At 38.2% G+C, this 23,424-nt stretch overlaps 1 protein-coding gene across 2 annotated transcripts in view; it reads right to left on the minus strand.

Annotated features, from left to right (window-relative positions):
- MDFIC2 (MyoD family inhibitor domain containing 2) overlaps positions 1 to 23,424 on the minus strand; it is a 134,216-nt gene that overhangs the window by 26,500 nt on the left and 84,292 nt on the right. For both annotated transcript variants that reach the window (XM_037829195.1, XM_037829205.1), the window contains exon 3: positions 21,488 to 21,526. In XM_037829195.1, coding sequence (XP_037685123.1) covers positions 21,488 to 21,526 — 39 coding nt within the window. The remainder of the gene's footprint in view (positions 1 to 21,487; positions 21,527 to 23,424) is intronic.

Consider the following 23,424-nt stretch of genomic DNA (forward strand, 5'->3'; position numbering starts at 1 on the left):
AAAAGGGATGAAACTATTCAATAGCTGGAGTAGTCAATATGCATACATTGATAATTATCTTGGAAAGTTCAAAGTATGATATAGGCAAGTATTATATGTCTTTAAGTTTTAATTATTCTCTAAAATATGTTTGGAAAGGAAGGAGGAAGAGAAAATTAAGGCACTTTGGAGAAGGCCCTGGAGCTAATGCTCTGATGAGGAACCAATTTCGGAACCCTATGGGACACCAAAGGCGTCAGAACAAGGGAGGTGGCAAGCACAGTGATAAATAATACAGTGGTACAGAGCTTTCAACTCAAAATGTTTTCATATCCACCATTTCATTTGATCTGCAATTCCCTTCCAACAGCACCAAACCATTTTCATCTCCCAATTCTGTGAATGCCCTTTACAAGTGCCATTCTTTCTGCTTAGAATTTCCTTCCTCACGTCTCACCTTTGTGAAACTCCTAATCATTGCTCAAGACTCAGTTGAAAAGAGATTTTGTTCAACAAATATTTATCAGCTACTACTGTGCTTTGAAACTCTGCCATTTACTGGAAATAAGGGTATGAATTAAACCCATTTCTCATCCTTTTTGATATGAAAAAAAAAAAGTTGTTTCCTTTTTGTGCTTCTATGCCATTCTGTTTATATGTGTGTCCTTCTCACCATAAGGGAAGGGAACTGTGCCTTATTAGTTTTGGTATACCTGAGCTTAACACAGGGCTTGGCATAAAGGTTAAATGATTGTAGAAATGCATCAACATACTAACTGGTAGGCAATGGAATGTTTAAATTTTGGTTCTCTGGCTTGTAGTCCAGTGCACTTGCCCCTATATTGTTGCATCCAAAACAGGCTACTGCCAATGAAATATTTTCATATAAGAAATTTTCATATGTGAAGTTCTTTGAAATAAACTATAAATGTCGATTAATTTAGTCTCTCAAACACCCATTGATCCATTCTTTCATTCCTTTTGTGTCTAATATAGTAATAAATATCATGATACCTAACATTTACTTCATAGTATAAGCAACTTTGGCAAAGTGCTTTAAATTAATTTCTCATTTTATCTTTACAATAACCGAATGAAGAAGGTATTTTAAGCTCAATTTTCCCAGTGAGGAAAATGAAGTTTAGAGAGGAATGGGGGTGCGCCTTACTCATGATTGTATTTCTAAAGTAGTAGAGATTGGAGTAAGAATATGAATTAGGCATGCTGAGGCTTTCATCCATTCTCTTAACCACAGTGGTTGGTACGTGCAGGACATACAAAGATGAATGAGGTTTAGTCATGCCTTTGGAGACTTTATGGTCTATTTAGAGGAGGCAAACATGTCAACAGATTGTCCCACAGACATCCCTCCTATGCCATCTCTAACCTGATTTTCATGAACCAATACAATTCCCCTTAATGACTGATGACTGGTCAGAACTCCAGCATGGGGCCAACGTTCAAATGAAGGGGTATAAAAGACAATGAGATAGTATCTTGTAGGATGGGAGATAACCCACTTTGGCTGTTGTCCTGTTCCCTAGGACACTGATGTATATGGTTCTGTCAAGCTATCATTGTCAAGGCTATCTTCTTTATTTATAGGCATCACTAAATTAGATGATGATTGGTGGTCCACATCCCATCAGTTGGGTGGATTAATCAACTGATTCCCCTTTAACAGCCTCTATCAATTAGATTGTCACAAAACAAGAACCACTGATCCTGGCTGAAATCCCATGTGTCTGGTAGGTGAGTGCTCTGGCTCTCTCCCACTTAGTAAATAACAACAACATTAACTCTTATCATACTCTTTATGCTTTAGATGTCTACTTGCTCTCTCCCTGGGCTTACAGAGGCAAAAAGGTTAGAAGTTCTGCTAGTCTCTTTCTCTGAAAAGACTGCTGGTTTGAAGCTGTTCTGCATCCCAGAAGAGGCCATGTTCTTTTAATCCATTCCTGTGGGGGCAGACCTGTTGTGGGTGGGGCCTTTTGATTAGGTTGTTTGAATTGAGATGTGACCCACTCAATTCAAGGTGGGTCTTAATCCTTTACTGGACTCCTTTATGAGGATAAAAGACAGAAAAAGCCCAGAGAGCCCAGAGAGACACACCACAGAGCTCAGAGAGAAAAGTCCCGGAGATGCTAAGAGAAGACCCTTAGAAACTCAGAGAGGAGGCCACCGGAACAAGAAGCTGGAAGCAGCCAGACCCGGAAGCGAAGGACCAGCAGACTCTGGCCGCGTGCCTTGCTGTCTGACAGAGGAGCCTCGGATGCCAGCAGCCTGTCTTCAGAGTCCAGGTATCATTCTGTTAATTCCTTAATTGGAATATCTTACAGCATTAGAACTGTAAATTTGTAAATTAATAAATCCCTATTGTAAAAGCCAACCAATTTCTGGTATAGTGCATTCCCGCAGCTTTAGCAAACCAGAGAGCAATCAAAGCAATGGAGATTACTAGACTTGAGTAAAATCCTGTTTTGTTCTTGGCAACTGGAGGTGAAGACTCTTCAAAATTCCTGTTTCTCTGCTTCTGAAGTTGTTTGAGTTGACATGATGATAAAAGTAGCCATTGTAACGTATTGTTAAGACTTTTGGCATTTGTATTTTTGTCAAAGGATGCATTAAATCAACTTAAATAATTGATATGTATGGACTTGTTTGTGCCCAGGTGCTTACGATTTAGTACTTTGGAGGGGCTTTCAACACAGTGATTCTTTACTACTGCTATGTCTCCTTTGGACTAATCTCAGTTTCACTGAATGCCAAATACATTTGCAGGAACTCAAAAGGTTAAAAAGTAATAAAACTTTCTTACCATTTAGCTAATGGAGTGTTTAAACCTGAAATGTGCCAGCCATACTTTGAAGTTGTCTCTCAGTGATGCAAACAAGTATAAAAATACCAGGTGACTCCAATTCTTAATAGTTGTGGTACACTAAAAAGATAATTTTTTATTTCTTTCCCTGAGAAACCTCCGTAAGTCATCAGATAATATTGCTGATATACTAAAGAAAGTATATCTTCTCTTGTCAAGGTCACTCTGTGAGACATGCTTTTATAGGTGAACTGCCTGTTGGTATGAGCTTGCCTTGGACTTGTTCTGTAATGCTCAGGACAATGGTTCTTAAACTTTAGCATGTATCAGAATCACCTGGAGTGCTTGCTGAACCAGACTGACATGATCTACCCCCACAGTTTCTGATTCTGTAAATCCAAGGTGTGGCCAGACTTAATTTCTAATAAATTATGTTAAACAGGGGGTGCTGGAGAAACCAGCAATTCTTATGACCATCTTCTACCTGCTTCCGATAATTCTCATTACTTGGTACTATCTTTTTAGTCTGACTTATTTGCAGAAGGATGTTACTATGTGAAAGTGACACTTTTGGCTAAAAATTTTCATTTATTGACACTTATTATGAGCCAGGAGGCAACTAAAACTCAGAGAGGTCAGGTAACTTGCCCAGGTGACAGAGCCAAGATTCAACCCCAGATGGTTCTGACTCCAGACTCCTCTCTTGCTGCCACTCATCTGTGCAAAAATTTCTAAAATCAGCTGAGATAAGTGTTGAGCACTGACATACTTGTATCTTATAATTTGGGCCCATGTGTGCTTGAGATGATTGAATTAGAAGTAGGAATGATTCTGTCTTTTCCTTTCTGAGCAAATTACTTTTCTAGATTTCAAGGAAACTGATGCAGTGCCTATATTCAGACAAGTTGAAGCTCTCTTCCCCGTAGAAAATGTGAAATCTATTGACAAATTATTGTAGTTTGGACTGTCCTGATGAGTGTTAGAGGCTGCTTCCTGGAAACTTGTCCTAGATTCATCTCCAAAACTTAACTATGAGAAGTTTCATTTCCTGACATATCACCCAGTCTTAAGAGCTTCTATAACAGAACCAGATTAACTACATGGTTGGATGCAGTGAATTTAATTCATGTACAAATGGACTTTAAGCTGCTTTGGGGTTCTTTTAGAGGTTTTCTTCACAGGTTAATTTGTGTGTGTTCAGTCTTTTAGACCTAATCTCTGATCCTCATTTATTGTGTGCTTTCCCTGACTTTGCTTTATCAGTCTGACCTTTGTACCCTCTTTTTTTTTTTCCTATCCTTGTGGTTTTCTTTATTTCTTGATTATAACCTGATATGCTATCAGGATTTCGATATCTACAAGAGTGCAGCATCTATAGTCTTCATATATCCCCCCTTGTTTTTTAATCTTTATTCTTTATCACAACAGACATTGTAGAAAACACCAGGTTAGCACAAAAACCAAATCCTCCTGTGTATCTTTATCACTAACAGGCAGAGGGCAAATAATTGAATGTGGATGAAAATGGATTAGTAAGATGCAAGAAATAGCCAGAACATATTTCATTCTAAATTTCTAGGTAGACCTTTTACATACTGATTCAAAGTCCAAGCTAAGGTCTCTACATGGACTAGACATGTATACTTCCTCAGTCTTCCAAGCAGATTACAATGGTGGATGAATAGCCCCAACACATTTGGAGAAGTGACTCCATGCAGAGCTGATGTTGAAACCTCAATGCCTAACCTGTTTTGCTTCATTGTGATCTACCACCCCTTCTGGAAGCCCTTTGGATGGGCTCCAGATGTTCCATAAAAGGTGGCATTTTTATGTAAGAAAAGTGCTTAGTTCTCTTGTTGGCAGCACTTAATGAGCATGTTCCCTGAAGATAGGAAAAGTGTCCTGTAGAGGGTACATTTAACACAACACTGTAATTTCCACGATGCTCACTAAGTGTCTGACTTTACAACTGCCCCTTTGCCTTCACAAGTGCCAGAGGCAGTAATGGGGTCAGCTAGAGAGTGTCTTTTAATACTTGGGAGTTTACCCTTTGAGACTTCACTGGAGTTTAAATATCAGGAGGAAATTCACCCCTTTGTTCCCCCCACCCCATTCGTTTAGAAGTTCACTCAGCAAAATGCTATTTCCAAGTCTGTTCTCTATTAAAACACTTAAGTTGATAACATCACTGTAATTTTTGCAGTTTTTTTTCCCTTACCAGCCAACAAAGAAAGGAGATGGATGAAAATGTACGTTAACTGAAAGCGTAATATTATATCTTCTTTTACTTTTGCAAAGGATGTTAAAACAGGTTCATTAGTTTTGACTATGTACAAGGTTTCCATGAGAATTTTCGATAGGTGACATGACAATGTTGATACTTATGCTCAAGACAATGAAGGTTAAAACTGTTTTGAAAATATGTTTCTCTATATCCTGGGTGTTAGAAAAGTTACAGAATAAATATATGGTAGATTTTTTTCAACATAAGAAAGGGATTTTTGAGGCAGGTATGTCTTTTCATAAAACACCTTTTGTGCTATGATGAGCTGGCCCACAAAAGAATTTTTTTTGTTGTTTAATAAGAGAAAGTAATTTATAGTACTGATATGTCAATATGTTTTTCAATAAATTTTTCCCCAGATTTTCTTGAATTCTCGTCAGACTAAGAATTATAATTATATGTCTTCCTCCCACTTTGAAAGTGGCACAAGGTGCTCATTTTAGAGTTCTGCCGTTCAAGTTGTAACTAGAATAGAAATGTCATGACTCAGTTAACAATGCTTTATTATTCACATTGATCTTTTTTTATAGTGTTCTTTATCTCAAAAACATTGTAAATCAGATATCTACCTCCCACTCTTTTGTTCATTTGCAAATTTTTATTATTCTAGTTTAAGAAAAGCAATGATGTGTCAAGAGTCGGTGTATACTGTTTATGTTCTTCCTACTTTAAAATCGTTTTCTCTGTAAAAAGTGAAGATGCCAGAAACATGCCTAATTCCAAGTTCTTTATACAGATTCACAAGAAAATCTTGCTTCTCTTCTGGATCAGAAGAGGTTTAGTATTTCTTGAACTCAGAGATGAAACAATGGAGTGAAAATATATTTTAATGATTAGAACAAAAGCACTTTGTATTGATGTTTTTTAAAATCTCATTTGCTCCTGTCTCAGTTTCTCCCTGTTAGCTATGTATGTGGCTTCTACTGCAGTAATGCTGTTCTTCAGTTCAAGGTATATATATGGTGGTGCTATTGGTGAAATAATTTTATAATGAGCCCCATTTAGACAGATGTTGCTAGTGGTAAAAAGTCTGACCTCTTAGGACTTGAAAATCATTGTATCAGACCTTCATTCGATCACCAACTCCCACATTGCCTTTTGATGTGATGCTTACATGATTAAAAGTAATGAAGAGGGGTATAGACTATATTGCCTTATTCCTGAATTTGTCTCTGTGATGAAGAATAAGGTGGGCATGAATTAACCAATATTCATTAAAAAAAAAAAAGAAAGAAAAGAAAACGTACTGTTGCAGCTAAAAGTGAGTCCTCACCCATTGTGCACAGAGTCAATCAGCAAACACTGGGATTTTGAGAAGTTCAAAAGTTTATGTAGCAAAAGCTAGCCTCCTGAAGACAGGAGAGCAGTTCTCAAATCTATCTTCCCAAACTGGAGAAACTTTCAGGGTTTATAGCATTTAAATAAAGGCAGGCAGGCTTAGGATAATAAGCAAGGCAGTCTGAGATGATGAGGTCAGAAATAGTCTAATTACTGAGTATGCATAGAGTGATTACAAACTTAGACTACTGTGCATGTCAGGTGTGCAAACCTTGATTAGAACTGGCTTGGTTCAGCAAGATAGTTTATAAATTTGGGGTGTTTTGTTCTTGGCTGACTCATATTAATTAATAAGGTGCTATGTGCAAGGGCACCCAACTTCAGGGTTGCAAAACAAGATAAGGAGATACAAGTGGGGCCAGTCACAAGTTGTCTTGTTATTGTCCAGTTACAGGGTGCAGTTTCAAAATATAGCATCAGCAAAAGAAGGCATCTGGGTTACAATTCAGTGAGTGTGATTTTTGCTATTATGATTAGGCAAAGTTTCTTCTAGGTTAACCTTCTTTTTAATTACACGCATCTTGGCGGTTAAAGCCAATTAAGGCTGGTCTAGCTGGAGCTGTTAAAAACAAGAATTTATCTATGAGGTGTGTAGGTGGAAATTTTGGAGATCAGAAAAAGAGAAATGGAAAGCTTTGCAACCTAGTCAGGGAAGGAGCTGCTTTGGAAAGTGCGTCACAGCAAAGGGTGGGGGTATGAAAAATGGGTCAGGGTCCGATATAGTAACAGTTGATCACATCTCTTAAGAACACCATATAATACCCCACCTAATGGATGAATTAGAAGCAAGAGAACAATCAGTGATTTACTCACTTATTCAGGAAATATGTATGGACTTTATAAAGTGCCAGGCAGTATACTAGCTTCTGGCAGACACAGAAAGATGAATAAGACTTGGGCCCCATCTTCAGAGTTCATTTAGTGAGGCAACAGGCACCCAGGCAACTGATTTCAAAAGCATATGATAAGCTGTATAATAGAGGAATATACACAACTCTGTAGGTACAGAAAACAGTAATTTCTAAGTCTGCTTGGTGTCATGCAGAAAGGTGTCTTGAGGAGATGAAATTTTCCACTGGATCTTAAAAAAATGGTATTCAATTTCCAGGTAGCAATTAAGAGCAAGGATATTCCAGGCAGAAGAAAAAGTTTGTATAACATGGAAGTGTGAGAAACAACACATAGCAGAGAATGGTAAGAAATGGAGAAAGGTAGGGAGAGAAGTGGGACTGGTAGGAGTTATGGTGAAACTTGACCTTTAACTGTGGATTTTAAACTCTAGGCTAGCAACAATGGAGGTAGCCGTTGGAGTAGTGATTCTTGATTCTGGGAGGGGAATGGACCCCAATGAAATGTTTGGATCCTCTCCAGATCCACACATATATGAACATACCATGCAAATTCCCCCACCCTTGTCCCCAGAACACACACGTGACATCCAAATTCCACTTTGAAATGCTACTGTGATTCTAGTAGTGCTTTCTCTCCATTATTCTTTCACTACAGTCTTAGCTTCATTGCAACCTAGTGTATAGCTAAATACTCTCGTGTTCCACATTAAATTAATGTGTTTAAGAACCAGTATAGGTTTAATTACAGTAAAAGTAACCATGATGTTGCATGTAGTTTTTTATTAATATTACTTTGCGCATCTGTAGGGCATTAGCAAATCAAAATATATTTATTCTTCTTAGATTTACAGGGTAGTTATCTGAGCAAGAAGCTATCAAGAAGCTCCTTTTTTCGTCTCCCTTATGCAGTTTGTTCTTTTTGTTTTTTTATTTTGAAATAAATTCAAAGTTATAGGAACAGTTGCAAAAACAATACTGACTCTATACACAGAATTCCATCATACCCTGACCCCCCTCCCCCGATAGCCCAATCCACCAACTTTAGCATGCTGTCACATCACTATTTCTTTCCCTCCCTATCTATCATCCATTATCTATTGCTCTGTCTTCTGAACGTATGAGAGCTAGCTGCACACACCCTTGAACAAACACTATAATTCACATATACCCTTCCCATGAATAAGAACATTCTTTTATGCAATCCCATTAAGTGCAGCTAAGAAGTACGAGAGATTCAACAATGATACAAAGCTTACATTCCATATTTCCTTTTCCTTATGTCTCAACTGTGTGCCTTTGAGCCTCCTGTCCTCCCTCCTCCAATCCCATCCAGGCTCATCCTTGGCATTCAATTGTCATCTATTTAGACTGTCTTTTTTTTTCAATTGTGGAAACATATATACAGCCTTAATCTTTCCATTCCACCCCCTCCCTAGCCTTCCATTAGTGAGATTAATCACATTTAAAATGTTGTAATGCTCTTTCCCACCATCCATTACTAGAAATTTCCCTTCACCTCAAACAGCAACCCTACACTCATTTCTTAACTCCCCATTGCCCCCTCCCCCATTTCTCTTAACCCAAACTCTACTTTTCATCTCTATGGTTATATTCTCTGGTAATTTCTTTGTGTTTACTGTGGGGGTTAAAATTAACCTCTTAAATCCATAACAATCTTGTTTTTCTTTGATACCACCTTCACTTCAATAGGACACATAAACTATGTTCCTATAATGCTCCATTCCCCCACCTTTATATAGTTGTCTAAAATTACATATTTTACGTTGTGTTCAAAACCACTGATTTGTCATTAGAGTTTGTGTATTTTATATCATGTAGGAAGTAAATAGTGGAGTTACAGTTCAAAAATTATTCTCTTCTATTTGTATTCCATTGTGATTGGAGAATGTACTTTGAGTATATTCAATTTTTTTTTTTTTTAATTTATTGAGGCTTGTTTTATGTCCCAGCTTATGGTCCCTTCTGGAGAAAGATCCGTGATCACTAGAGAAAAATGAGTGTCCTGGTGCTTTGGGATGTAAGGTACTATATATGTCTGTTAAAATTCTCTGTATCTCTTTCTCCTTTCTTTGTGTCTCTTTTGGTAGGGCTCCCTTTAGAATCTGAAGTAGGGCAGGTCTTTTATTGGCAAAGTCTCTCAGCGTTTGTTTGTCTGTGAAGAATTTAAGCTCTCCCTCAAATTTGAAGGAGGGTGTTGCTGGATAAAGTATTCTTGGTTGGAGATTTTTCTCTCTGAGAATTTTAAATATGTCATGCCACCGCTTTCTTGCCTCCATGGTGGCCGCTGAGTAGTCACAACTTAGTCTTATGTTGTTTCCTTTCTGTGGTGAATTGCTTTTCTCTTGCTGCTTTCAGAACTTGCTCCTTCTCTTCAGTATTTGAGAGTCTGATCAGAATATGTCTCGGAGTGGGTTTATTTGGATTTATTCTATTTGGAGTTTGCTGGGCATTTATGCTTTGTGTTTTTATATTGTGTATAATGTTGGGGAAGTTTTCCCGAAGAATTTCTTTGAATACTCTTTCTTGACCTTTACCCTTCTCTTCTCCTTCTGAGACACCAATGAGTCTTAAGTTTGGACGTTTTATTTTATCTATGGTATCCCTGAGATCCATTTCGATTTTTTCGATTTTTTTCTCCATTCTTTCTTTTGTTCTTTCATTTTCTGTTCTGTGGACTTCTGGGACACTAAGACATTGTTCAAATTCCCAAAATCTTGTATTGTGAGTATCCAGAGTCTTTTTAATTTGGCCAACAGTTTCTTTTATTTCCATAAGATCTTCTATTTTTTTATTTACTCTTGCAATGTCTTCTTTATGCTCTTCTAGGGTCTTCTTTTTGTCGCTTATATCCTGGGCCATGGTCTTCTTGATGTCCTTTAAATCCTTTGACATGTTTTCATTCCTCGATTGTAGTTCTTTGATTAATTCTGCCAAGTACTGAGTCTCTTCTGATATCTTTATTTGTGTGTTTGGAGTTGGATTCTTCATATCATCTGGTTTTATCATATACATTAAGATTTTCTGTTGTTTTTGGCCTCTTGGCATTTGCTTTGCTTTATAAGTTTCTTTCAAGTTGTAAAAAAGAAGATAACAATCTAATTTTTCAGAAACACAGTTTGGTGACATACACTTTCTCTAACCAGAAGATGGCGTCTGTGAGTCACCTATACCCCTCAAGTCAGTTCTCCACCTTGTCCCTGCTGTGTGTGGGGAAATGATTCTTGTGGGGTTCAGTTGGAGAACTCAGTTTGGGTGTGTTGCTGGAGCCGTCCGCCCTGAATGTGGGGCATGTGTATGGGTGGCCAAGGAGGAAGGGCAGCTTTAATATTCAAATCCCCCAGGTTCCTGGAGATTCAAGGCCGCCACAAGAGTCTAAGCCTTCATTTCATTTCAGCCCCAGACCCTCTCTGTCGCTGTCCCACAAACCACCGGACTTGGCGTAGTGTCCCTGGGTTCTCCAAGCAGGTCCCCCCTCCAGCCGCGATCCTCCAGGATCTCTGCCGAGGGAATGCCGTGCTATGTCACAAGTGCGCGCCGTCCCTCAAGGGAAGCCCCGGGCCGTGCAGCGGTGCTCTCAGCCTGATGCAAAGATGGCCGAACGGGGTGTCTCAACCCTCCCCTCCTCACACAGTTTCTCCTTCCCAGCTCCAGGACAACTGGCGGGGCTCTGGGCTGTGGGCATGGCCCCGGGCAGGAGTTTATCCAGCCCTCCAGGGAGCCAGCTGTGAGTCGCGGGGTTTCTTTCGGCTTCCAGCTCTCCCCTCCGTTCCCCCGGCCCCGAGGGTATCTGCAGCGGACTATCCTCCAGGCCAGACACCGAGAGGCCGGCCCAGCCCTCTCTTGCTGTGTTTTACTGCGTGGTTCCCACTCCTGCAACTGCAGCTGCTCCTGGTTTTTTCCCTTTTTTTTTTTTTTTAAAGAGCCAGTAAGTCTCCAAACGCCAAGCCCTGGCTTCCCCTCACTGCCGTGTGGCTGCGGGTCTTCCAGCCAGCTTACTCACTCATTTCAGAATTCAGACTCCCAGTTTCACCAAGTATACGGCCCCTGTGATACTAGCAGACCTCGTCCAGCTGGCGCATCGCTGTAACCAGTATTCTGGGTCACTTTCTGGTTTTTATCTAGTGTTTTTCACAAAGGTTTTTTTTTGCCCTATCTCACCTAGCTGCCATCTTAGTTTCTCCATGCAGTTTGTTCTTGATACTTCTTAGACAAGTTTTTAATTATCTGTTTTGCCACATCTAAAACTATGTAGAATATTAAAAGGATCAAATGCTACAAAGAAGGCAAAGAATAGTTGCCACTGAATTTGGCAATTTGGAGGTGATTGGTGACCTTCACTAGGACAATTTCAGTCGGAGGATAAGGCTAGAAGACGGGTTGAAGTGGGATCAATGAGGAAAATGGTAATAAAAAAATGGACAGGTTGAATATAGATTACTCTTTCAACAGGTAATAATAACTAAATATTTCTAGAGCTTTCTGTATGACAGATTGCAGTCCAAAACTTTCATTGTTACAAGCTTATTTCATCCTTGCAATAACCCTATGGACTAGGTACTATCATAATCCACATTTTACAAATGTAGAGGCTAAGGTATAAAATGGTAACATAAGTTGCCAATTCTAATTGCAAATAGTATGTAGCAGAGCTGGGATTTGAACTCAGGAAATCAGATTTCAGAGAAGAACCTACACTTTTAATTACCATGGTGTAATACCTTCAAGAAAATAAACTTAATAGGTAAAGTAAATAGTAAGTTATGTGTATGCATTATATATATAGTAGGTGTAACATAATGAGTAATATCAATAATATAGTAATATAGTAAGTAAATAATAGGGAAAAGAAAAACTTTTATGATATCAGTTTGGATAGGTTATCACTATCATTAGAATAATGTATGCTAAATATTTCAAAACATGGAAGTGAATAAGTTTCTAACAGCAGTTTTTATTATGCATAATTTTTAGATGTTTTGATATTTAAAAAGACATTCTAGATATGGATATCTGCAATAAGGTCTAAGATACTACAATAATGTCAAAATACAGAAGAAAATATAATACTAAGTGTTTTATTGTGAAAGGAAAATCTTGACAAAATGTCTTTTCATTAATCAAAGTTTAATATACAAAGTAGCCTATGTTCAATATAAGTATTCTTTCCTATGTTTCAGAAGGAACTCTGTCTTGTTATCAATGTTAGCCTGCCAAAAAAAAAAAAATAATGTTTTGCTAATATAGATGCAGAAATGTACTCTGCTATATTAAGATAGTACAAAAGTTTTGGGAGAAGGATCCCTGATGTGCTTGTTCTGAATTGTTTGTCCTTTTTCCACCTTCTGGATTGTTAAGTAAATGAATACATGTAGGAAAGGAAAATGTTTCTCAAGTCAATTTTCTGGAATCTGTTGAAACACTTCAGGATGTTTACTTTTTCATATTTAGCATAGTGCTAAATGCTGAAAATTGAAAACAAAATAAAAAACAAGAGCTTTATGAGTTTCATAAAGGAAAATTTTTCCTATTCATTTTTTTTTATAGGCAAGACTCATTTCATTTGTATTCTGGTTTTCTTTACCTACTAAGATTTATGGCTGGGTTATACTTCTAAATTCCTTAATTCCTTCAGTAACTGATTGTTGAGTGCCTGCTATGTGGCAGACTCTGTGGTAGGTGAGGATAAGCTGAGATAAAAGACAAAATTCAGATTTCTAAAAGCTTCTAGTCTGATGAGCAGAGTCCAATAAAGAAACACTGAACATACCATGTAATAAGTGCTATGACAGAAATTATTGGAATATCAAAGAGGGGCACCCAGCTCAGCTTCCATCATTAAAGAGGTCTTCCAGGAAAAGATGAATCAAGAGCTGAATCTTGAGGAAGAGTGGAATGGATACACTTTTTCTTCTATAAAATACGTAAAACTTTTTGTGGATTGCTTTTTCCAATTATAAGCATCCCAGGTCACATGTAAGAAGAGGAACCAGTGAAGGAAACTGAGAGGAAACAGTGAGGAAATTGAAAAAAAGCCTGGAGACAGCCAAGGAAAGTGAATGATTGTCTTCCCTTGGCCGTCTCCAGGGAAGGTGAATGTGTAAAAGAATTTACTGGTCAACAGAGTCACTGCGTACATTAGGAGCACTGAATATTCAGAAAGCCCCTTACCTGCATATATTGCTGTATCCAGTGCTTCAAATATGGCTAAAGAAAATACTCTCAATGACATTATATTTAGCTTATAAAGATTTATGTTGGTATCTGTTGGTGATTGAATCATGTCCCCAAAAAGCATGTTCAGGTCCCAGTCCCTGGTCCTGTGTGTGTGAACCCATCTGTAAATAGGATCTTTGAAGAAGTTATTAGTTAAGGTGCCCAAACCGAAGGAGGGTGGGCCTTAATCGAACATGGCTAAAGTTCTTTTAAGCAAAGGAAATTGGAAATGGAAGAAGTCATGGGGAACAGCCAGAAGTTAGAAGTCAGTGGAACCCAGAAGAGAAAGGGGAAGGCACCACTATATGCATTGCCATGTGATGGAAAAGCCAAGAAACCCCAAAGATTGCCAGCCAGCCAGATGGTACCAACACTGGGAGGAAGCAAGCCTTTCAGCTTCTAAACTGTAAGCCAATAAATTTGTGTTGTTAAAACACCCCATTGTATGTATGGTATTTGTTTTAGCATCTAGGTTACTGGTAGAGTGTTACTGACTGTGTAGATGCATACCATACCTAGTCTGTCATTCTGGGCACACAGTTAACTACATCTTTCAGCCTTGTATCTAGGTGGGGCCTTACAAATAGTCCTGGCCAAAGGGATTTGAGCAGAAATGATGTGCTTCACTTCCAGGTTTAACCCCTAAAATACACTAATATGATTTTTCACACTTTGTTCTCTGCTTATTGACTACCTGAGAATATAGTAGAGAATATAGTAGAGAACTCTAAAGAGCCTCCCTGGGGATGGGAGAGCCACAAGATGGAAGAAACCTCGACTCCTGAGTTACTGTGTGGTAGAGAATGACCCAGGAATGTATCTGTGCATTGAGCTATGGGTGGCCAAGAATTAACTGTCATTAAGTTAGGCCACTGAGATTTTAGAGCTGTTTATTATAGCAGCCAATGTTAATCACTCTGGCTAATAGCATATTAATTTGGAATATAACTCATATCTGAATTAATCAGGAAATGTGGTTCAGTATTTATTATAGAATAATAATGACAAAGTTATTTAATTTGTATTAAATTCAGGTAGGTACTTTTTCTGTTATCCTCATTAAATTGGTTAGGAAATCAGAGCTCAGATAGTTAGGGAAATTTATTTAAGATCATAGAATTAAAAATGGTGGAGCCAGGACTTAAATCTATGCTGCCTGGCACAAGAGCCAGCCACTTAACTGTAAATTGCCTCCTATAGGTAGATACCATAGTATGTGTTGGGCAACTAATATATTATTTCTTTCAGTCAGATTAACACAGTTTACCACCACCCAGTAGAGTTCCCTTCTTTCTGTAGAATAATGTAGGAGATCCATTTTCACCCTAAGCATAACAATAGAAAATCTTTTCACCAATAAGTTCTTTCATAAAACTCTGTATTTATCTGTGGACTGATATCAAACTGTTATTTTTGACTGCCAGAGCCATTATTTGGTTCTCAAAACCCCTACTGACTCATTGTTACTATTGGGCAAATAACAGATGAATCAGTCACATACACAACCACTTCTTTAACCTTTGCCAAATGGATGTTTCTTGAAATTGCTGATAGAAGTCTATTATTTATTATTTAATATCCACTTTCATTAACCAAAAAAATTTAAGCTGTGAAAACAGCAAGCTCTAATTTAATGGGCAAGGATTCTAGTTTTCTGGTGGATACTGCTTCTAAGTGATGGTCTGCCTAAGGAACAGTTAATCGTCATTCCCTCTTCCTCCTTGAGTTAGGAAGACAATGAATTATGGTGAGACCAAGGGCCAAATATGTATTCCAACATGAGGATGCTGCATGCCCATCCCACTTCTGCTTGTGTTGTCATTCTCCAGATCAGAGAAAAGGATATGCACAAAGCTCTTTATTGAAAAGGAGACCTTCAAACTGAATAAAAAGACTACAAGCTGATCACATTTTGCTACTTTTTCCAGTTCTGGGGGGGTCGAGTTGAACTTTAAGTGAGGCTAGCAGCTGTGAAACATAGCAATGCTGGAGCATAGTGTCTTGCCATGCTCTGCATTTGTAACAAATACTTTTCTACTTTTCCTGACAAAACAGCCTTATTGTTATCAACTGTAAATGTATTGAAAACACACAAGGGCATTTTAGTATGTGTATTGTGCATGAAAAATATTATTGCCTGACAGGCTCCAACTGGCAAGTGAAAAGTGGTTTTATTGAAGGAAACAGCAGTAGCGAACAGCAAGCCGTGCACAAGGATGGTAATTGTTCCTTTAACATTGGCGGCACATGTTCGTTTAAGATGATTCCTGCCCCTGCATCATCCACACCCCGAGGACCTGCTAGACAAGCAGCCAGCCACCTCTCTCTGGGATCAAGCTGTCAACGAAACTTGCATTCTTTCTCTTTTTCTAAGCTGAGCTCTACCCCCAGATCTCCCGACGCCTTCCTGAGTGAAAGCTCTAAAAGAAGCTCCCTTCTAAATTGCATCACATGTGCCCTACTCTTCAGACTGACAGAACAAAAGAGCCAAATTCCAAAAGTGTGGTCTGAGTGACTTGTTAGTTGCACTGGATGATTATCTCTTAATGGGTTCTAAGAAAAGACTGCTGTAGTTTTGATGCTGCTTAACTAAACCTTGCAGGGTCCTTCCCTATTCAGTTGAATTGCTTAATGAGTGAAACCCACACTAAAGAGAGCAGGCATTGTGGTGGGTGCAGGGGGAGAAACGGGGCAAAAGGGAATCCCACCACTTCCTTCACCTCTACCAATCAATGACAGTCATAAAATTACTTGGACCAGGAGTCACAAAGTCACAAGCATAAATTCTCATCTGGAAGGACTAACCAGGTATGATGTGTGTATGTGTGCGTGTGTGTTTCCCTTTCCGGAGTGTTGCTATGCCAAGTAATAGTCATATTTTCTTGGTGGCTGCTTAACATTGTAATCTCCCAAAGCCTTATTGCCTGTTCCTTCTGTCCTGCTCCCTGGGGACCATTAATGAATATGTTTAACTGGGGAGGGTCATTTTATTATTCTGACATAATGAACTGGGGGATATGATTTCCCAGTTCTGAGCTGACACTGGTGGGGTGGTGTTTTCACCTCAACGTGCCCCAACTGTATACTCGACACACTTGGAAGAATAAATATTGATCTTTTCTATAAGGATGTGTGCCATGTGAAATGTCAATGCTTTTAAACAGCTTTGGACATACAAAGTGGCTATTATTGCCACTATTATTACAAGGTATAAAAATCTCAGTAATCTTTACCCTTTATCCTCATGATTAGTGCACATTTGTTGAGTGCCCACTGTATTCACGATACCACTCTTGTGATTAGATAGGGCAATAACATTCTTAGACAAAGACATTGGTTTTGAGACTCCCCAACAAGAAAGGTAGGGATTACTCACAACAATATTTTGAGTGCATATTGTTTGACGGATGTTATGGATTCAATTGTGTCCTCCCAAAAGATATGTTCAAGTCCTAATTCTCGGTATGGTGAATGTGGAAATAGGTCCTCCTATTTCTAAATAGGATTTTTGAAGATGCTATTAGTTAAACTGAGGCCAAACTGGATTAAGGTGGGCCCTAATCCAATATGACTGGTGTCATTATAAGAAGAGAAAATTTGGAGAGAGAGAGAGAGGTGGGGGGGGGTGGTGGGGGAGATACTGATTCTTTGGGATATAGGCAGAGACTGACTTATGCCACCATGGACTGCTCATCACCCACCAGAAGCTAGGAGAAAGGCATAGAACAGATTCTCCCTTTAACAGGAAACATGACTCTGCTGACACCTTGATTTTGGACTTCTAGCCTCCAGAGCTGTGAAACAATAACTTTCTGTTGTTTGAGCCAGCTAGTCTATGGTACTGTGTTACAGCAGCCCTGGCAAACAAGATAGTGGACTACCAATAATGAATGTTTATTCCTTTCACAGGGCCTCTCGTTATGTGTGGGTTGGAGTTTTACCACTTGTCTTCCCAGAGTGATTCATTCTTTTGTACAGAGAGAAGAAAAAAAAAAATGACCCTTAAAACCATGAGTGGCTATAAAAGTTTGAGGCCCTAAAGTATGGGTTTAATATCTAATGTTTGGCATAATAATTTCTGGGGGAGTTCAGATAGTAAAAGCAAGTTTCCTCCAAGCTGTGGTATAGCAGATAGTCATAGTTACAGTACTCTACATAAAAATAAGCTGAAGTTTGTGGTGGGTTATACTGATGGAACTTGAGGGAAATAGGAACCCAGGAAGATGGCAGGAGGCAAGATCTCAACCTGAAATAATGAATGATGAGGGAGATGGCCAAGAGAATCAGTTAAGAATGTAGATATCTAATATCTAATTTAAAATCACTTGCTAGTTAGAGCTTTGATGACAAAGCTTTTGCCCTATTGTTTTCGCACATTTCTAGAACTTCAGTGAAAATCTCATATACACACAACCTAGTGTTGGTGGCACTGAAGAATAAGGAGGTTGGAGTCATACAATAAAGCCAGCTGAGGCCCAAAGTAGATCTGACTGTGGGATATTGACAAGTATTTGTGATGAGTGACTTGAGACTGGATATGAGACAATTCCACTTTTCTCAAATATTCTAGACATCTGAAAATGGAGCTGGGCTGACACCTGACTTATTCATTTATTGATTTGTGTATTCGTTAATTTAGTCACTCAACTAATGTTTTTTGAACATCTACTACGTGCCAGGGACTATGATGGAGATTGGTGATACAAAAGTGAATGATACTGGGAAGATCTTAGTACTTAGTAGAGCTATGCTCACAAGTAATGTTATGTACAAATATCTATTTTGTGGCAATTTGGAAACTTTTAAGGATCCTTCGTGACCTTGACATGGACCAGCTTTTCTGCTTTCTTCCCCATTTCCTCTTGCTTCTTTTGATTTAAGCAAAGTTTATTTATTGGCTCCTAGTTTTTCAGGTTTTGATCAAGCTGTTTTTGCTTAGAATACCTCCTCTTCCTTCCACCTCATTAGAGCTTTCCATCTCCTCTGGAAAGTTTGCCTTGGGACATTCCCCAGCCTGGACAAGCCTCAAGGTTTTCTGATGTAATTGATGTGTTCCTGGTAAGCAGGATTTTAACAACTGCAAAGACAATTCTAATGTGTAGATGGGGTGAGATACCTGTCCAAGAGAAATTTTATTCATACTACAAAATTTCTATGTTCCTTTGCATTTCCTTCCATTCCCTCCTCCTTTCAAAGATCCACCTCTGCTTCATGGGTTGGATCCATTCCTCTTTCAACATTGACAAGGTGTGTCTTCAACAACCATCGTCCCCTTTCCTTGTGTTTTGATCTCACTCTACTGACTCCTCCTTCCCTCTTCATGTGTGTTTAAGTGTATCACTTGATGACTCGTTCATTCCGTTTCATGCATGTTTAGGTGTATCAGGTCCTAAACACGCATTTTTCACTAACTTTTGCCTCACCAAATTCCTCGGAGGAGTCTTTAACACTTACTATTTCATTATCTACTCTTTACTTAATCCCTTACAATTGGCTTCATTCCAACTCATCTGAAATTGATATGTCAAAGCTCATATGATGATACACAGCAGGTGCTGGCTGAAGAAGAAATGAAAGTTCTCCCTTCTCCCTTAAAAGTCTTCAACTGATTGGATTCTCTCATTGCAGAAGACACTCCCTTAATTGATTTTAGACGTAATCAGCCATAGATGCAATCAATTGACTGATGATTTAATAAACCAGCCTTCTGGTTTATGAACCAGCCATAAAATGTCCTTGCAATAACAGGCCAGTGCTTGCCTGACCAGAGAAATGGGCACTATTACCTGGCCAAGTTGACACATGAACTTAACCATCATAGTGCCAAATAAATATTTGTTGAGTGAATTAATAAATGAATGAATCCATAACTGTTCAATCATGAAACAAATTATCCTTACTCAGATCTAGTGCTTCTTGACATGTGGTTAGTCCCACCACTCTGTCCTTGTCTTCTGATTTTCTCCTAGTCTGGATGCTTCTTCTGGACCCCTTAGCTGATCACTTTTCAGGAGGCAGTGAATGCTACGTAAGTTTAAGGGTTCTGGTGGCAGACAAATTTGGGGTTCCACTTCATAGCTCTATGACTTAGGATGAATTGCCCTACCTCACTACACCTCAAAAGGAGATAATACATGTATGCATCTGAAGGTTGTTGTAATGATTAAATGACATTGCAAAGATGATAAATGCTCACTAAATGTTACTGATTATTAACATTCCAGTGGATGTAAGCTCTCTGTAGGCAATGACTGTGTCACTTTTTTCATGATTCTTTCCTCATAAACGAGTGTTTGGCACAGGGTGCTTGAAAAATATTTAATCATGAATGAACGAGTGAATGCATTGTTCCCCTTCTCTTAATAGATGATCTTTCTCAAGGCCTTGACTTCAGCTCTCTTCACTCTTTCTCTTACGGACCTCATTTATTTCCTGATGATCTTTTGACCTCATTTATTTCTCCATCTATCTCTTTCACCGAGATGACTGCCACATCTAAATGGTAAGCAGACTCAGCTTGTGATCTCCTGATCCAAATTTTCAGTTGTCTTTAAGGCAATTCTCAAAACCTCCCCACAGATATCACTTTGGTATCTTAAACTCTCTAAATTTAAAAAAAAGAATGATTCTTTTCTCTATTCAACCCTTATTATTCATTCATATATATTAATTTATTATGTATGTTTATTATTATGTATATATTTGTAAGAACCTCCTATATATAAATATATATATGTCTGTTTTATCTACCTATATTTGTTTTATCTATCTATTGATCTGTCATCCATCTAATTTGTAATGACCTCCAAACAATTCTACCTTGCTTATTTATTTACTAGCTTTAAGCTAATCGCACCTGCAAAATGTCATTCTTCCTAAAATGGTTAGCTTCCTGCCTTACTGACAACCAAACATAATATTAATTTTTCAAAAGTCCACATTCTTTATCCTGCCAGTACTTTGACACTTATTTTAATAGAACACTTCCTTTGCATTTATGTAAAAATATTTCTTTATTAAGCAAGCAATACACAGATACATTTTTATTGTGGAAAAAAATAATTCAAGCAATGCAGAGGCATAAAAGTAAAAGCAACATTCCTCCTTTACCATTGCTGCTTTCCCCTTTCTCACTATGTTTACAGAGGTGATCCCTGTGTTCTGTTTGGGGTAAATCTCTTCCAGGCCTTGTAGATAAACTGTTGAACAGATGCATATTTTTTTTTTATTTAATGTAAATGGGCCATATTTATTGATGTGAAACTGGATTTTTCCCTTATTAATATGCCTTGGAGGTATGCTTATGTAGGTCTGCCTCATCCTGTAGAACTGTTGCATAGTATTCTCTAGTATGGATGTACTGCAATATATTTAGCAGACCTTTACTGATGAATGCTTAAAAGCTACCTTGCTATGTTTATTTCCCACCTCTCTCATGTGTAATCTTTTAACTAAATGAGAAAAGCACATCTCAAAATTTTCTGTATTGGCCTTTTTTTGTGCTTGCCATTCTTTTACTTTTCCTTACAGGGAATCTTCTACTTATCGTCCAAAGCCCAGCTCATAAGTTAACTTATTTACCTGGAATCCTCTGTGCCAATTTCAGCTCAAAATGATGTTTTGCACCCCTTACTTCTCCTCCCCAATCCTTTGAGAATAAAGAGTCAGGGTTTTTGTATTTCCTCAGAGCTAAATATGGTGCCCAGCATATAGTACACACTGGATCCATGTATTGTATAAGTAAATAAAGAATTTGAAGCCTTCTCTTATCTGGCCTGTATGCACAGTAGATTATAAGGACCTTTAAGGTAAAAACATATCTCAATGTGCCTTAAATAGTGTACATGTTTGAGTATTTGTATGCCAGGGTTATTGCAGTTTTACTGTGTACATTGATAGAGATGGAGTTCTTCCCTTTCACAGTACATAAAAATTACCCATCACTCAGTGTAGGAAGCTATCACAAATATGAGATGAACTTACCAGGATCTCCCAGAGGATTTTGAGTTGAGCTGGATAATTCTAAAAGAAAGGAAGAAAAAAGAATTATTTGAGTGAATATCCATTGTTTTTTGCCTGTCCACAATCCCGGTTTTTTTTTTTTTTTTTCATGAAAGAGAACCCTATTTTCCAGTGCAAAACCTATTCCTTGTAGGTTGAGTGGGAATGGCCTTGCTCACCCCTGCTCTAAACACAGACACACAGGTAGTCAGAGTCTTCCATCTCCTAGCCACAGTGGTTTGTTCTGAGATTCAAGTAGCGTCAGTCATGGTGTTTTCTGACACTTGATATCAGAATGCTGTGAGTGAGGGTTTCCTTCTTCCTCTGTCTGATGTAAAGAGGATGTGGGCTTGGGATGACAGAGGCCATCTTTCCTGCCGTACATAAAAAGCCTATCTGAGAATAAAGCTACAACATGGGGCCAAACACAGCCAAGAAAACAAGGAAAAGGCAGGATCTTGGATTCATTGTCTGCTTTCCTGGATTCAGTCACTCCTGAAGCTTCTCTACTCCTGGACATACTAGATTTGTGAGGCTGCAGATTCTCTTTTTACCTAAGATGTTGGGTTTCTATGATCTGTAATGGAAAGAATTATATAGGGGATTTAGTTAATTTTAAATATTTCTTCTGAATCTGTTTTCATCCCATCTCATTTTAGATGATGTGTGCTGATGAAATCCTTTAAATCTAATTGTTTGTCTCTTGCCTTCTACCTCCCCAAATATTCACAGAGTGGAACTGTTTAATTTTGTGAAAGTACAGCAAATAAGAGCTTTACAAAGGTGGCTTAAAAGTGGAGGCTGGGTTTTATGCTAAAATGACTAGCAAGGAATCTTTATGGAGTTGTGGTTTCTACTGACCTGGTCTTTCACCAGTTCTGTTCAATTTTTGACAGTGAGAGAGAGAGATACCTATTCAATTAAAGTATCTCATGAAATTTACCTCCATTGTGCATATATTATTATCCTGATTTGAACGATTTAAAAAACTCCAAATAAATTTCAGAGTTTCATTCTTGCCTGAGGTCATCTACATGAGTGGTATAGTAGAGGCAGGATTAGAACCCAGTTGGGTGTGACTTCCAATCCCATCTTTTTCACCTGAGATGCCAAGCAATCAGAAAGGATATTCTCTATTTTCCATTTTCAGAGCACATTTCTAACTGTAGTCAACTGTCTTGAAGTTTGTGGCTCAGAGTAGCCCATCACTATTGTTTTGAGGAAAAACAAAGCAATCATTTTCTAGGGAGAAGCATATTGCTATTTAAAGAGCATGAGATTTAAATTTGGAGAATTCTAGTCCTGTTCTTTTCCACAAAAAATGTTTAGTGATTATGGAGCTCAAATTTTCTAGATCTTAGTTTCCTTCTCAGTCAAATAAAAGACAACAAGGGTCTGTCATCTCTCAAATTTATTCCAGCACTGTCTACTAAGAGCTTTCCCAGAACCCTGTACTTCCCTATCAGAAATCATAACATCCTGTGTTACAATTATTTGCTAGATACAGTGATGTCTTGTTCACCTCTGTGTCCTGACAACAAGTCCAGCATCAAACAAATAGTAGATGATTGATAAATATTGAGTAAATGAGTGAGGAATGAAGTCAACTCACTCTTGTATACAGAGTATTAACTTTTGTTGTGTTTGTTTGTTGTTGTTTTTCTTCTCACTGACCAAAGAAGTGATCTCTGAAATTGTAGAAAATATCTCCAATTCTGTTGGTCAGAAGTAAAAATGGGCAAATGGTAGATTTGAGTACTAAAATGTTCTAATATAGCAGCATGGATGTTAAAGAGGACTTTGTTTCATTCAAAGCTCAACATAGGCAGAGTTAACTCAAATTTTAAAATAGGATGTGTATTTAAAAGTGTAAATGGTCATTTTAGATGGCCATTCCAATTCAACTTTTATGGTTTGAT

The sequence above is a fragment of the Choloepus didactylus genome, chromosome 1, assembly GCF_015220235.1.
Source record: "Choloepus didactylus isolate mChoDid1 chromosome 1, mChoDid1.pri, whole genome shotgun sequence".
NCBI classification, from domain to species: domain Eukaryota; kingdom Metazoa; phylum Chordata; class Mammalia; order Pilosa; family Megalonychidae; genus Choloepus; species Choloepus didactylus.